Here is a 14,260-nt window from a genome sequence, read left to right on the forward strand (position 1 = left end):
CCCCCCTCCCTCTCCCCTCCCCAACCCCCCTTACCTTTCTCTTTTATGTAGTTTCACTAGTTCATCTGTTCTGTTCCAGAGTGAGTTGTGACCTCAGGAGCTGCATGAAGAATAGCCAGCATGAAGAGAACAAATCAGTCCAGGCAGAAGTGCAGAAGCGCCAAGAACATAAATGTAAATTGAGGGGGTTTAAAGTGTGGTATGTGTTCCATGCTGAGGCAGTAGTTTCCTGAACATAAAGCTTAACATTGTGCTAGTAGAAACCCTTTTGCCCTGCTTCTCTTTTGGCTGCCCTTAGTGTTGGGGCACACCAAAGACCCAGTCTGGATTGAAATCTTGGCTGGGTGAGTTCTGGCCTGGATTGGTTCCCTGACAGTAGCTGCAGTTTTGAGAGTGCTTGAGCTAACATGAGGAATAGTTGGGCTGATGGAGGCAATGAGTGGGCAGTTTAAAGGCAGATATGGTTTCTTTGCACAGTGGGTATGTTTGGAAATGAGACCTTACTGCTTCCTGGGAGAAAGGGGTTTTTTCTTCCAAGGTTGAGTGCCTTTATGGGATTTTGGGGGTTTTTTGCTTCATCTGCTTTGAAGGTTGATTGTAGCACTTTTAGGGCTTGGTGTATGAGCATATTTGGAATAAGAGTCCAAATGAGTTAGGGGTGTGTGTAAAACAATGAAGCTTCTTAAAATTTCAGCATGAGGGTCACTTTAAGGGAGTCACCTGGGTTTGATTCTGTTTATGTCTGCTCCAGCACTTACTAATTCAGACTAACTTTTCTGTGACTCAAAAGCAAGGATGTCTTAATTTAGGCTCTGGGAGTTTTTGTCCACCACCCTTCTGCCATAGGTGCTTTCAAAACTCTCCTGGAATTTCCTGTTCCTGCTGCAACAACAGTAAACTGCACCTCTGTGTTTGGTACAGCCTGACATTAGGTTAACTAGCACTGACTTTAGTTCTCCTTATGTGCATCAGGGTGTGATTTGTGAGGTGACTAATAGTGCATGGGCAGCTGTTGTTCATGGGGTAGGACCCAAGTTACCATCCCAGGGATAAGCACTTCCTGCTCCTCCAGTGTGAAGTCTGAATTCCCTTGTCCTGGCAGAGTATTACTACTTAGGGAGTACATATGCAAAGATAAAAGAAATAGCTGTTCCCCAAAAGTTTATTCTTGGATACCTATTCATCTAGGTGAAGCCTTGGAGGAAAACAAAATCCAGATACTTATTATGAAGTCTCTAGAATGCCATGAAACTTGTTACACAGGTCTTTTTTTCAGGTGTGGGAGTGGCTGGTGTTGCCATTTTGGAATCGTGCTACCCTACATCAGATGGCCAAAGAATCCTGTTCTGCTCAGACTTATTTTGAAGAAATATCTTCTGCTGTTAGCAGTTTGCCAGTAAATTAAATGAAAGCTTAAATTATTGTGTGATGGAAGAAATGACCACAAATACTTGATGATAAAACTAGGAATCTTTTCCAATATCTGCCTACAGTATAAGGCTTCACTTTTTGTGCCAATGGATTTTACAGGCTGTTTAATCTGAAATAATTTTTGATTTTGAATTTAATACCTTCAGGTATTCTAATGGTCTTTCATGAGCTCCTTCATCACTTTTGCATTGTGAAGACTTGTAAAAGGGAGGGACTGATTAGTTTATGATCTAACATCAGCTAAAAAGAAATTCCTTTGTGATTGCTTCTTTTGAAGTGTAAGTCTTCCTGTATTCTACACCTGATTAGATTGTGTGTTTGTCCTTCTGAAATGGGTTGTCAGGTTAGCAAAACATGATGACTTCCTTACTAAATTAAAAAGGGAAACTTTATAAAAATTACTGATAAGAGTATATTTCACTTGCATTTCCCAGCTTTCAGTAGAGAATTCTCTGAATGAATAAAGACCTCGTGTCATCTAGTGAGATGCACTAGCAATTATTGAAAGACAGTGAAAAAATAAAACTGAGATTTGAAAGAATGGTAGATAGGAACTGAAGGAGAAATTAAGAATGAAACAAATTTTAAGAACATTAACTAATTTTGTCCCTATTACCTACTCACTAGACCTTTAATTCTCCAAATCTAAAATAAAAGTAAGGAAAAAAACTATTCCAGAAATATAGCTGAAAATGCTTTTATCAATCTGCTTTCTTCATCAAGGCTTTCCTTGTCAGGTTACAGGATATCCCAAATGACTTGAATATATGTGGGATTTGTTGTCAGTAACTGCAATGATTTTTTATCTTTTGTTACACGATGCAAGTTTCAAGCAGTTGACATTATTGTATCTGCTTTTCTCTCCATTGTAGGCTGCAGCTTTTTACAGCAGAATTAGCAGTATTAGTTCTGGAAGAGCCATGATCTGGGGCTTTCTGCCACTGTCAGGTGCAAGGATTAAGAGGGAACTTGTTCAGCAAACAGCTGAGGAAAGATGTGGAGTTGAGTTTCCTTCTGCCTGGCAGGGGGCCCTGGGTATATACTCTGTTTCCATGTCTTGCATGAACTCCCTGAGTTTCTGATCCAAAGTGAAAGGTCAGCTTTATTCTGAGTAATGCAGGAGATCACAGGTGTGTGCTACTTGCTGACTGAAAAATAGGGGTCAGTGCTGAATGAAGCTTCTCATTGCTTTGCATCATCTCATGAAACACAATGAAATTGGAAAGAGCTCTGCTGGGATCCCTGGGCAGGAGTAGCAACCAGGAAGATTTCTCCTGTAGGTTATAGGAGGAGCAGAGAAAAAAGAAAAGGGGGGAAGTAGAGAAATGGACAAGATGCATTTTGATTCTAACAGTGCACCAAGCTGGCTGTGGGTGAGGAATGTGCTGTAGCCAGGGACTGGCTTGGCTGTGCCCTTGGGAGTTTGTAGGGGTTGAAGGTAGAGATCACCTCTGATAACATCTGGGCCAAATTAGTTCTCAGTCAAGTTCATTATGGTGAATTATTCTGTCAGTGGGAAGGAAAAAGCTGAGAGCAGCTCTTTGGACAGAGTGCTGTGTTTATCTGTCTTACAGAGACCATGAAACTATTACACAGGTTAAAAATCTGGTCTCCTGTCTTGTTAGTAAGAAAAAAGTGAATTCCTGTTAGAAAAAGTAAATTCCTCTAGATGTCAGTTTAGTGTAGGGATCCACTTAAAAGCTTTGAATCACTCCCTAGAACAATGTGCTCTTTTTGTCCTATTTAGACCAACCTCCCAGCACAGACACCTTGGTTAGGTAATCACCACCAGCACTGTGTTCTCTGATCCCCTCACAGGGTCAGCACTCAAGGAAACCATCCTTCTACAACTCTGCATTTTCCAGTTGCAGCTCTCATTCCCATAGCTGGTTTATGTATTTCTTGGGGCATAATCTTGACAGGCCCCTTTTCATGCAGAGGAACAACAAAAATGTTTATTAACCTATGGTGAAGTTTGCTTTTTTACTTCTAGGTTCTTGCTTTTCCTTATGCCCTCCAAGATGCTGAAATATTTCTCAGAATAATTGCTTAATAGTGGGTTAATGATAGTACCCCTTTTTTTCACTTAAAGCTGCAGTAAATGTTGTCCATTTTACTCTTCTTGTTTGCTTTCAGTACCAGTGTTGTAAGTGGCAAGGAGGAAATGAGAAAACAGCTGGAGATGGGTGTAGCAGTCATAACCAGTGAATATGGAAATGATTGCAGTAGCCAAATGAAAGCCTTAAGCTTTTACTGTGAGAAAATTACTTAGTGAAAGAAATTTACCCAATGTTTTAGTTTCTCCTGTTGGTAGTAACTCTTTGTTTTGCATGTGAAAGGCACAGCTGGCCTGTTTGGATGTGTGTCTGTCTGCTTTAGAGTAAGTTACACTCAGCCATGTTCATCTCTTCTCAGGGTAGCTCTGCTGGAGGAAATGGAAAGGCTGCCTACCTGTTAAAGTGCCTTATCTTGGGCTGTGCTTAGCTGGGAGACTTTTCAGGGAGAAGATATGGCTGTGTCATGGTGGGAAGGAGAATGGCCAAGCACTCCTGCAGCTAATCTTCATCTGCTCATGCACTAAAATACTTACATAGGCATCTGTGAACTGCAGGCAGGGGAGAAAAAAGTCTCTTGTTTATAAATCCTGTTGGATATGTTTGTTTTTTTTTCAATCTTTCTCTTGCTTTAAGTGGCATATACAGTGCATAACTGCAGACTCCTGGTTGAGGTTGTTTATTCTTTTAATTCAGCTTTCAAAGGGATTCTTGGAGAATGCAGGAGGAACATAAGTCTCCCATGTTTTAACATTAGGCTTTATTTCCACTCCCATGCAATTTTTAATAAGTGGCTAATCTACAAGTGTGAAAACCATGTCAGTTTTTGAGTGGGATCTGTATGTAGATTGAGTTGAATTCAAGGCCTGAATATGCTGCAAGGTGATAAGGTTGTTTGCACTATGTAGCTGCTGATACTTCTCATTATTTTATGACTATCAAAAATTTACTGACAGCATTTGGCTTCAGTGTGTCTATTGGAGTTTTAATTTTTTTTCTCAAGTTAAGTGCATTTTACAGCATTAAATGTGTAACATTTAACGTGTGACACTTCTCAATTGCGTTAGTCTCCCAGCAGTTTTTATTGAGACTGTGCCTTTTTTGGTGAAAATACATATTTTTGTGTAATTTGGTGCATGAAACTTGATGCAGTTCAGGGTTCCTTAATTTTAACGTGCCTGAGAGGCAGACAAATGCTTCTTTGATAGTAGCTTTATTATAAATAACACCAGTAAAAAATAGGCGCTGGCACTAGCTATCCCTGTCTCTGGGTTTGTACTTTCTGCATTGACAATGACAGCAAGTTGTTTTTAGTGCTTCAATTCCCTTCAGTACCTAAAGGGGCTTCCAGAGAGCTGGAGAGGGACTTTGGGCAAGGGCATGGAGTGACAGGACAAGGGGGAATGGCTTCCCACTGACACAGGGCATGGCTAGATTGGATATGGGGAAGAAAGTGAGCATATCTGGGCTGAGGCTCTCCTGTGCTGTAGTCAGCAGGACAGCTGGCACTAAATTACTTTCTCTCAAGCAACCTTTTGGTTCCTTTCATTGGAATGACGTGTCAGTTGTATGAAAGGCACAGCACTCTGTATTTCTGCTTGTTCCAGCTTTTTAGATGGGCTGTCCATGAGCTGTCTGAGCAAGCTTAGGTCTGTTGTTTGGATGTCACAGCTCCTTACCTGGCTAATTGGATTGTGACAGTGCACTGAGCTGTTTGGTGTCACAGTGTCTGTCAGTAGAGCCTGCTGGGTGAGCCCATGTGGAAGGGCTGGCTTGAGCTATTAGTGGGAATTGTGCTTTCAGATCTTTGATTTCTTTTTTGGTCGTTCTCCTTATTGTGGAATATTTTCTCTTTTGCTTTTTTCAGTCTTGATTTACTGCATCTTTTAACTTGCTGCTTTGTTTTCCTTTTTAGATTCAGTCATTGTGGAACCGAGCTGTTGGTGTAAGGTAGCAGTAACTGGTAGGAAGAGAGCTGGAGACAAAAGCCAGAAATAAAAAGTTGAGAGAAACTCTGCAGTTTTTATTCCTACTGTTCTGCTATAATGGGCTTAATTGTAGGAAACAGCACATGTCCTCCAATAAACACAGAACTTGCCAGTGAGACCCACTTTATGAAAAAGGAGAATTAGAGTAAAGAAAAAAAATTAAGAGAAGTAGCAAATTATTCAAGACAGAGTGAGTGAGAAGTGGCATGGACAGCCAGTGCAAAGCTTGCTGCAGTAGAAATGGAGTCTTTACAGAGAGCTTATTTAATAGGAAAACACCCCTACATTTTCCTCTCAAGTTTAGGGTACATCCTGCAGGGTCCCCACCCCGCAGTTGAAGAATTTTGAAATTTGTAAATCCACACTTCTGAGGAAATCTCAGCTGTTTCCTGAGATTTTTGAGCTATCCAAAGCATCAAGTGAGCCGGCTCCTAGTATATTTCTCTAATTTTGTATGTTGTTATTGTGACATTCAGTATATTGTGACATTTCCCCTGTGGCAAGAGTTTGGTTTAGAACAAGACATTTTCAGATGCACTAACTTTGATGGAAAGGAACTGACTATAGTGGATCCTTCGTAATAGGCAGGAGTGAATGCTGATCCATGTGCTGAGTGTTGGAGCCAGGGAATCTGGGTCAGGATGCAGCAGCAGGCAGGGACAGTGGGAGTGGCAGTGTCAGGAGGCAGCGTGTACTGGGACAGTGGAAAGGGGCAGGCAGGGATAGAGAGGTGACATGGAGGTGGCAGGCAGGGATGGCGGTGACACGGATGGCAGTGTTGGGGTGCAGTGGCAGGCAGGGATAGAGAGGTGACATGGAGGTGGCAGGGTCGGGGTGCAGTGGCAGGCAGGGATGGCGGTGACACGGATGGCAGTGTTGTGGTGCAGTGGCAGGCAGGGATGGCGGTGACACGGATGGCAGTGTTGGGGTGCAGTGGCAGGCAGGATGGCGGTGACACGGATGGCAGTGTTGTGGTGCAGTGGCAGGCAGGGATGGCGGTGACATGGATGGCAGTGTTGGGGTGCAGTGGCAGGCAGGATGGCGGTGACACGGATGGCAGTGTTGTGGTGCAGTGGCAGGCAGGGATGGCGGTGACACGGATGGCAGTGTTGTGGTGCAGTGGCAGGCAGGGATGGCGGTGACACGGATGGCAGGGTCGGGGTGCAGTGGCAGGCAGGGATGGCGGTGACACGGAGGTGGCAGGCAGGGATGGAGGCGGCGGCCCCAGCCCGGTGCAGTGCCGCATGTCGCCGCTCGGGGGCAGCCGTGCCCCGCCGTGTGAGCCCTGATAGCCGCGCGACAGGAAACGGGGTGAGAGGTGACAGAGGGACAGGGGCAGTGGCGGGGTCTGAGGTTCTTTACCGGACGGCTGTAGGAATCCATCCATTGCTTTCTCACAGGTACACCCCCACTGTGAGTGTCTTTAACCTGAGTCTTGCTGCAGGCATTTCCTTGGTGTCCCTGTACACCTGCGTTCCTAGGCCGGCAAACTTCCTGACAGTGTGAGCCAGAGTCTCCATGTGTGCCAGTGTCCTATTCCTTGGTGGGCATAGGATTTTCTGCTTTACAAGTCAGAAGTGGTGCCTTCCTACTACTCCACTACAGAATCATAGAGGACACTGGCAAATTTTGGCCTGTTGGCTTGCTTTCAGGTGACTTAGCAATGTTGTTACCAACTGATATTGACAGTGAATGTGAAGGTCCTTGTGAGGGCCCCACCTCTGCTCAGAGCTGCCTGTGCTTGTTTCAAGGTTGCAAACCTCTGCTCAGCACCAAAGTTGCATTAGCTTTGTAGATGGACTTTTGCCATTTTTTCCCTCCTTCTTACATATTTTATTGTTACCTCCTTGCCCATTGACCACATTTTTATGTGTTGTTTAGCTATGTCCTTCCTTTTTTTGTTCAGACACTTTTGGTCACCTGGACAGCCTTCTCTTCTCTCTGCAAATACCTAAGATAATTGTAAAACACTTTTGCAGTTGCTGTAGGCCAAAGACGGGCTCTGTTCTGATTGCCTGCTGTCTGGTGTGAAGTACTTACATCATCTGGTGTACTTCAGCTGTTTGTCCATATGGATTTGCTCCGACTTGAAAAGCTGACGGGTGGTGAAGGAAGGGAGAGGCGGGATCCCTGCGGGGAGTGCGCACGAAGCCATATGTCGCTATTCCTGGGGATCTGGTGCCCTCTGGAGACTGTGCCTGCCCACGACATCACCGGTGTCAAGGCACCACGCTAATTTATGTCCCTTGTCTGGGCAGGCTGAAGAACAAGATAAGCTGTATTGTTTTTACAGCAGAAGTGGATGATACTAGAAAAGACAGAGTAACAGCAAGAACTCTCTTAAAATAATAGCAATTACATGTCTTGTAATTTTTAAAGCTGATGGAGACTTGATAGCTGTGCTTCATGTTTATGTCTTGTGTCAAATCAAAATTGAGTACACAAGATTAAACATAGATATTTGAAAGTAGTATGGGGATTTTAAAGTGTTGAGTTAGCAATGGAGATTAAATATTTATATTAATTCACTTAGCTGGTCTGAGAGGCCAGTCAGTCTAATGGGAAAATACAGAAGTCTCTTAGCAAATCTGGAACTGGATTCAGGAATTTTTCACAGGCTTAGTAAGGAAGCTGGCTTTTTTGTCACTTTCTTCTTACCCAAAATTTACCTTGGTACCTTTTTGATGCTTAATGAGGGGTATAAGAAATGGTATCCTGATGCAGGGAAAGTGTTTGGTGTGGTTGGGGGCCTCCTTTTATTTTTATGAAGTAAACCACCTGGAACAGAGACGGACTTACAAAATGCTCCTTTACTACAATCTTATTCTTTTCATTTGGGAAAAAGCTGCAAAATGATAATTCATTTTAGCTCTTACTACTCTTGAAACAACCTTCCTGCAAAATGAGAATACAGGAGTTTAATATTTTTCCCCAACTGCAGTGAAGAGCAGGGGATGATCTGAGGAGGCACAAAATCTCAGTGTCATGCTTGCATGCAGTTCCTGTCAGTTACATGCTGAACACTGACTTCAAGTGCTGAACTACTGTGTTGTGGTTTGCTTGTGACTGTATGGATAGAGGTATAGATACAGGTGTCATGAGATCCTTAAGAGTCCAACCAGCTCAGAGTCCACATCATTTACACTGAAATAAGATTTGAGCTGTGTCTCCTGCTATGGCTCATTCAGCCAAGGAGGGATGCACAGTGCATCTTGAGATCTACTCAGGGCCCAGCAGTGCCAGAGGTGGGAGCAGGAATTGAACTCCAGGCTGGTGACAAGAGGCATATTTGCCTAACTCCTTTATGTCCTTATGTTGTTCAGAGGAGTTTAGACTTGAAGTAATAGTAGTTTGATATTAAATAAATGCAGCTTATGTTCTTGTGCTTAATTCTTAGTGCCTTTTCCTGGAAAAGTTCTGCAGTTCTCAAATGTAGCACTTTCTTTAAGGTTGGCTTTTTATTTTTAACAGTGTTGTAGTTTTGTACCTTTAAAATTTATAGCAGAGTCTGCCTCTGATATTGCTAAGTTATGTGAAATGATTTAACAAGCTCAGTAAGGAGTAATACTGCTGTGCATCTTGCTGGTGGGATTTGTGATCTTTGAGAAACAGGGACATGTGTATCACTTATTCTCTCTTCCTTGCTTTCCTTCCTCTCCAAGAAGCTGATACAGTTGTCTCACTGCAGGCAGCGTTCTGTGATTGCCTTGGTTTGCAGTGTGATGGGCTTGTGGAGAACTACAGCTCTGAGCTCCTGTTTTCTTAATATGATTGGGATCAGTTGGGTGTTTCCAGTTGGGCAACTTGCCCTTCTGTGGGGTTTGTGCAGTTGTTAAATACATTGGATGGTGTGCAGCATTCATTCTCTTGTTTTTACAGCAGGAAGGTGAAATGGAAGGTGAGGCAGTCGACGCTATTGTGGAGGAATCAGAAACTTTCATTAAGGGAAAAGAGAGGAAAACCTATCAAAGACGCCGTGAAGGTGGGCAAGAGGATGATGCTTGTCACATACCACCAAACCAAGCAGATGGAAGTGAAGTGGTGCAGGATGTCAGCAGTGGGGTGCAGATGGTGATGATGGATCAGCTGGATCCAACTCTTCTTCAAATGAAGACCGAAGTAATGGAAGGTGCAGTGTCTCAAGAAACTGAGGCTACTGTGGATGACACACAGATCATAACACTTCAGGTTGTTAATATGGAAGAGCAGCCTATAAACCTTGGTGAGCTTCAGCTGGTCCAAGTACCTGTACCAGTGACTGTACCTGTTGCCACCACATCTGTGGAAGAACTGCAGGGAGCTTATGAAAATGAGGTTTCCAAAGGAGGCCTGCAGGAGGGGGAGCCCATGATCTGTCACACCCTCCCTTTACCAGAAGGCTTCCAAGTTGTGAAAGTGGGTGCAAACGGTGAGGTGGAGACACTGGAACAAGGTGAACTTCAGCCACAGGAAGATCCCAATTGGCAAAAAGATCCAGACTATCAGCCACCAGCCAAAAAAACAAAGAAAAACAAAAAGAGTAAGCTTCGCTACACTGAGGAAGGCAAAGATGTGGATGTCTCTGTATATGACTTTGAAGAGGAGCAGCAGGAGGGTTTGTTGTCCGAGGTTAATGCAGAAAAGGTGGTGGGCAATATGAAGCCACCAAAACCAACAAAAATTAAAAAGAAAGGTAGGTTCCCCATCTGCAAATGGATTTTAAAAATGCTTTTGTTGTGGTGATTGCAGTGTGACTGAAGCAAATGAATATGTGCAAGTGGGAGGAGAGCAGACATGCCCAATGCTGCTTGCTCACAGTCTAATAATGCTTGACTGCAGTGTTTCTGGGGCACACCTCCTTTCTCCTCTCTGTAGGCTGTCAGGGAGATCATTTTCCACAAGTATGATACTGTGGCATTAATATTCTCATACAACTGTGACTGAAAAGATTGTTCTCTTTGCTGTACTGTACATGTAACAGTTTGTGTGCATGTTTTTCATCAGGAGCCAATGGTATCATTAATTTTGTGGGCTTTTTCATAACCAATTGCTGGGTAAGGTAGATGGTGCAAAATACTGTAATAAGTATGTTTGATTTTTGTTAAAACTGTAAGTTAAGGAACCCTTTTTAGAGTGCAGAAGGAACATTAAGTCCTGGCTTACCAGTGAAAATTTAATCCAAACCAGCCACAGGCAATGCAGTTGGATTTAGTGGTGCATGGTGGTTCCTTGCAGTACTTACATCCCCAAGAATCTTTTATATTACACAGTAGACCACACTACTGTCAAGCACTAAAGATGGTTTCCTTCATGACCAGGTGTAAAGAAGACATTCCAGTGTGAGCTGTGCAGTTACACTTGTCCTCGTCGTTCCAACCTGGACCGCCACATGAAAAGCCACACCGATGAAAGACCACACAAGTGCCATCTCTGTGGCAGGGCTTTCAGGACAGTCACATTGCTGAGGAACCACCTCAACACTCACACAGGTACTCTTGGTTTTGTGTGCATTGTGTTTATAGGGTCTGCTCTGCCATCAGAACAAGGTTTAAGGTAGACCTTTCTTGTTTTCCTACTTTCTCTTGTGGAACAAGGTAAAAAAGAAGAAATGGCGTAGTTGTTTTCTGCCTGCAGAATTATGGTCAGGTGCAGAGCTTATCCTGTTCAGAGGCACAAAATTGATTCTGGACTTGATCTCAAGTTACCTGAAGTTATAGAAATGTTCTCTTTGCCTTGGGATTAGCACTAATGTTTTCAGCTTGTTGTGCTTTACTGCCAAAAACAAGAGTGTAATTCATAATCCCTCATTTTCTCTGCTTACTGAACTTATGTCTGACTAGCTCGTTTCTAATGTGTAAACAACCAAGTGGTACAAAAATAAAGGAGTCTATTTCCTCACTGAAAGGATATTAATTCTCTAAGATCTTAAATCTATTAGTTATTTATACAAAACCTCTGACTTTTGTGCATTCTGTTGCTCTAATTTAATCTTTCAGAACACGAAAACAATCTTGCTAATTCCCATCAAAAACAAAAAAAATTTAAAACTCCACAACCAGTGCTGCCCTGTATTTTCTTTTGTCACTAAATCTCTGTGTCACTGTCTTCCTGTCTTGCTGCACACCATCAGGTACTCGCCCTCACAAGTGCCCAGACTGTGACATGGCCTTTGTGACCAGTGGAGAGTTGGTTCGGCATCGCCGCTACAAACACACCCACGAGAAACCATTCAAATGTTCCATGTGTGACTATGCCAGTGTGGAGGTATGGGACTTGTTACAGTGCTGACTGCTTCCTTGTGCACTTCAAAGCTTGTTCACCATCTGTTAGAAACTCTGTTCTAGGCATTTCCTCTTTGGCCATTTGGTTGAAAGGCTCTGGGAAAAAGAAATTATAAATCAGGGCTGCTCTTGGAAGCAAATGGTGGGGTTTCCTCAGGGAATCAGAAGGCAATTTGAGATCACTTGCAGAAATTCTAGGTGATACCCGTTTCCTCTTTGGAAACAATAGTTGTCACAGTTTCTTAAATGATTTGTCCTTTAAGCTGATTGCAGGAATTGTAGTGTTCTTTGTGTTGAAAGAGACAGACATTTCCTGCTGCAGTGGGGTGTCCTTTCAGTCCACAGTGCTCTCCCATTTTAGAAACATGTGTTCTGCACATCATCTGTTTATGCCATGAAGGTGTCTGTAGCTAAAACTAATGAGCCTTTGTCTCAGTATTGGTGAAAATCAGCTTTGCTAATGTTAGATGATAGCTTAATTTCCCTGAGCAGATTAGACATTCTTGAATGCCTTCCCTCCATGCAGTATTGTTAGATATTTTATAGGACAGCTTTTATACTGTGAAAGGAAATTTGAGCCAGATGATGAGCTACATAATTTTTAAAAAATGGGATGTCTGCAGTGGAAGAAGGCTACAGTGGGAGAGCTTATATAGGGGCTTCAAGGTTTTTTTTTTTCAGCCCACGCTATGCCTGCAGTGCTGTCACTTCAGGTCCTGTGGTTTGAGTGGTGAATAAGTTATGTTGCAGAGGTTTTCATAGTATAAATTAGGAAAGAATAACCAAGCTGGTCGTTATGAGGTCATGCTGCTTTTTGTAGGCACAAGTTGGTGATTAAGCAGCATGATCAGGCTGGGGTAGAAAATGCCATACTGTTGGTGTTCTTGCTTTGAGCTGGGTTTGTACCTTCTAAATAAAAGCAGGAGGAGAAAAGAATTAAGCTTCCCCACATCATTTCCCTGAGTCTCTCCAGGATATTTTAAAATTTTAGAAGGTCTTCAGATGCTGAGATGATCAATAACAGTAAGGTGAGCACAGAGTCTAAAGGCCTCATTGAGTGTGGGAACAAGCATCAGGCACAACTGGGAGGCGAGGTAGAGTGGGCAGGAGCAATGGGAAAATGGCACTGAAATGTGCTTGATTGGTTTTGTGCCTAAGTAAATATAAACTGCCTTAAACTCTTGACTGGTTTCTTGTGCTTTTGGCAATCTGGCCTGCTCATCTGTGCTAACTTGAGTCTTGCCCTTGGCTTGCAGGTTAGCAAATTGAAACGCCACATCCGCTCGCACACCGGGGAGCGCCCGTTCCAGTGCAGCCTGTGCAGCTATGCCAGCAGAGACACCTACAAACTGAAGAGGCACATGAGGACCCACTCCGGTACTGATTCTGTGTTCTCTTAGTGTCAGAGTGCTGAGGCTACAGTGTTGCTGGCACACAGCAAACAAATACTAATTTGTAGTTTAATATAAAACCTTTATAAAGTGTAGCTGAAGAGAATGCACCACGTTTTGTGAGCACTTGTAAATTTAAAACCGGGTTAAATTACTTCGCTGAGAAATGAGCTTGGTGGATTCTGATTTCTAGTTTGACTGTGAGGTGATAAAATGCAGGCATCTCTATTATGAACAGAAGAAACTTCTGTTTGCTGTGTTCCAGCTGAAGAGTAGAGCCATTTGTAGTTTCATGCTTCAGTGCATTCTGAAAAGCATCTCATGCATGTTAGTTCATAAAGATGCTAATTTTTTCTTCAATATAAATAGGGATGCTTTTAGCACAGAATGTTACTGCAGTGCCAAATTAATCATATTGCTAAAATTGATGGGGAGAAACATGCCCTTTTATGTATACATGAACATCAGAATCTCCACCCCAAAAAATCTGATATCACTTGCTCTCTTCTGTCAGCATGTAAGTCTTGCCTGTATTTCTCAGAGTAAGAATAATTTAACTTTCTTAAGGATTGAACTTTAGTTTCTTTGTAGAAAGACACTTACTGGGGCTATAACTTGCAGAGAAAGATGTTATTGAGCACTTTGTAGAATTACGATTTCTGTGTGTTGCAAGTTTCTGGGAGGTTGTTTGGGGATTCTTGGTGAGATTTCTTTTTAATAAAAGTACTTGCTCTATTTTTTCCTTTTGCTCCTGAAGGAGAGAAGCCATATGAATGTTACATCTGCCATGCTCGCTTCACTCAGAGCGGTACCATGAAGATGCACATTTTGCAGAAGCACACGGAGAATGTGGCCAAATTCCACTGTCCTCACTGTGATACTGTTATAGCGAGAAAGAGTGACCTGGGTACGTGTCTCCCAAACGTGGCCATTTGCTGAAGATGGTACAAAACTTCCCAGAATTAGAGTTCAAATAACCCAACTGCTCTCTTAACCCAAATACCATATCTGGTAACTGCACAGCATAAAGCACAGCTTCACATATGGGGCTGGTAAAACACACCTTTAGCTTATAGCTGCTGCAAGTTAAAACAATTTTCAGTTTCTTCTCATTATTTGTTTTTTTTTTTTTTTTT

The 14,260-nt window shown here is 42.8% G+C and overlaps 1 protein-coding gene across 6 annotated transcripts in view; it reads left to right on the forward strand.

Moving 5' to 3' along the window:
* CTCF (CCCTC-binding factor) overlaps nt 1-14,260 on the forward strand; it is a 34,162-nt gene that overhangs the window by 11,631 nt on the left and 8,271 nt on the right. For 2 of the 6 annotated variants that reach the window (XM_054269355.1, XM_054269354.1), the window contains exons 2-6: nt 9,353-10,145; nt 10,771-10,941; nt 11,583-11,716; nt 12,990-13,110; nt 13,882-14,031. In XM_054269355.1, coding sequence (XP_054125330.1) covers nt 9,365-10,145; nt 10,771-10,941; nt 11,583-11,716; nt 12,990-13,110; nt 13,882-14,031 — 1,357 coding nt within the window. In that variant the 5' untranslated portion in view covers nt 9,353-9,364. Of the gene's footprint in view, nt 1-79; nt 200-9,352; nt 10,146-10,770; nt 10,942-11,582; nt 11,717-12,989; nt 13,111-13,881; nt 14,032-14,260 lie in introns of those variants that run through there. The other 4 variants (XM_054269351.1, XM_054269352.1, XM_054269353.1 and 1 more) reach the window with 4 other exon arrangements.

The sequence above is a fragment of the Melozone crissalis genome, unplaced genomic scaffold (assembly GCF_028551555.1).
Source record: "Melozone crissalis strain CALT ecotype California unplaced genomic scaffold, PUWL_Pcris_2 ptg000007l_1, whole genome shotgun sequence".
Taxonomy (NCBI): Eukaryota; Metazoa; Chordata; class Aves; order Passeriformes; family Passerellidae; genus Melozone; species Melozone crissalis.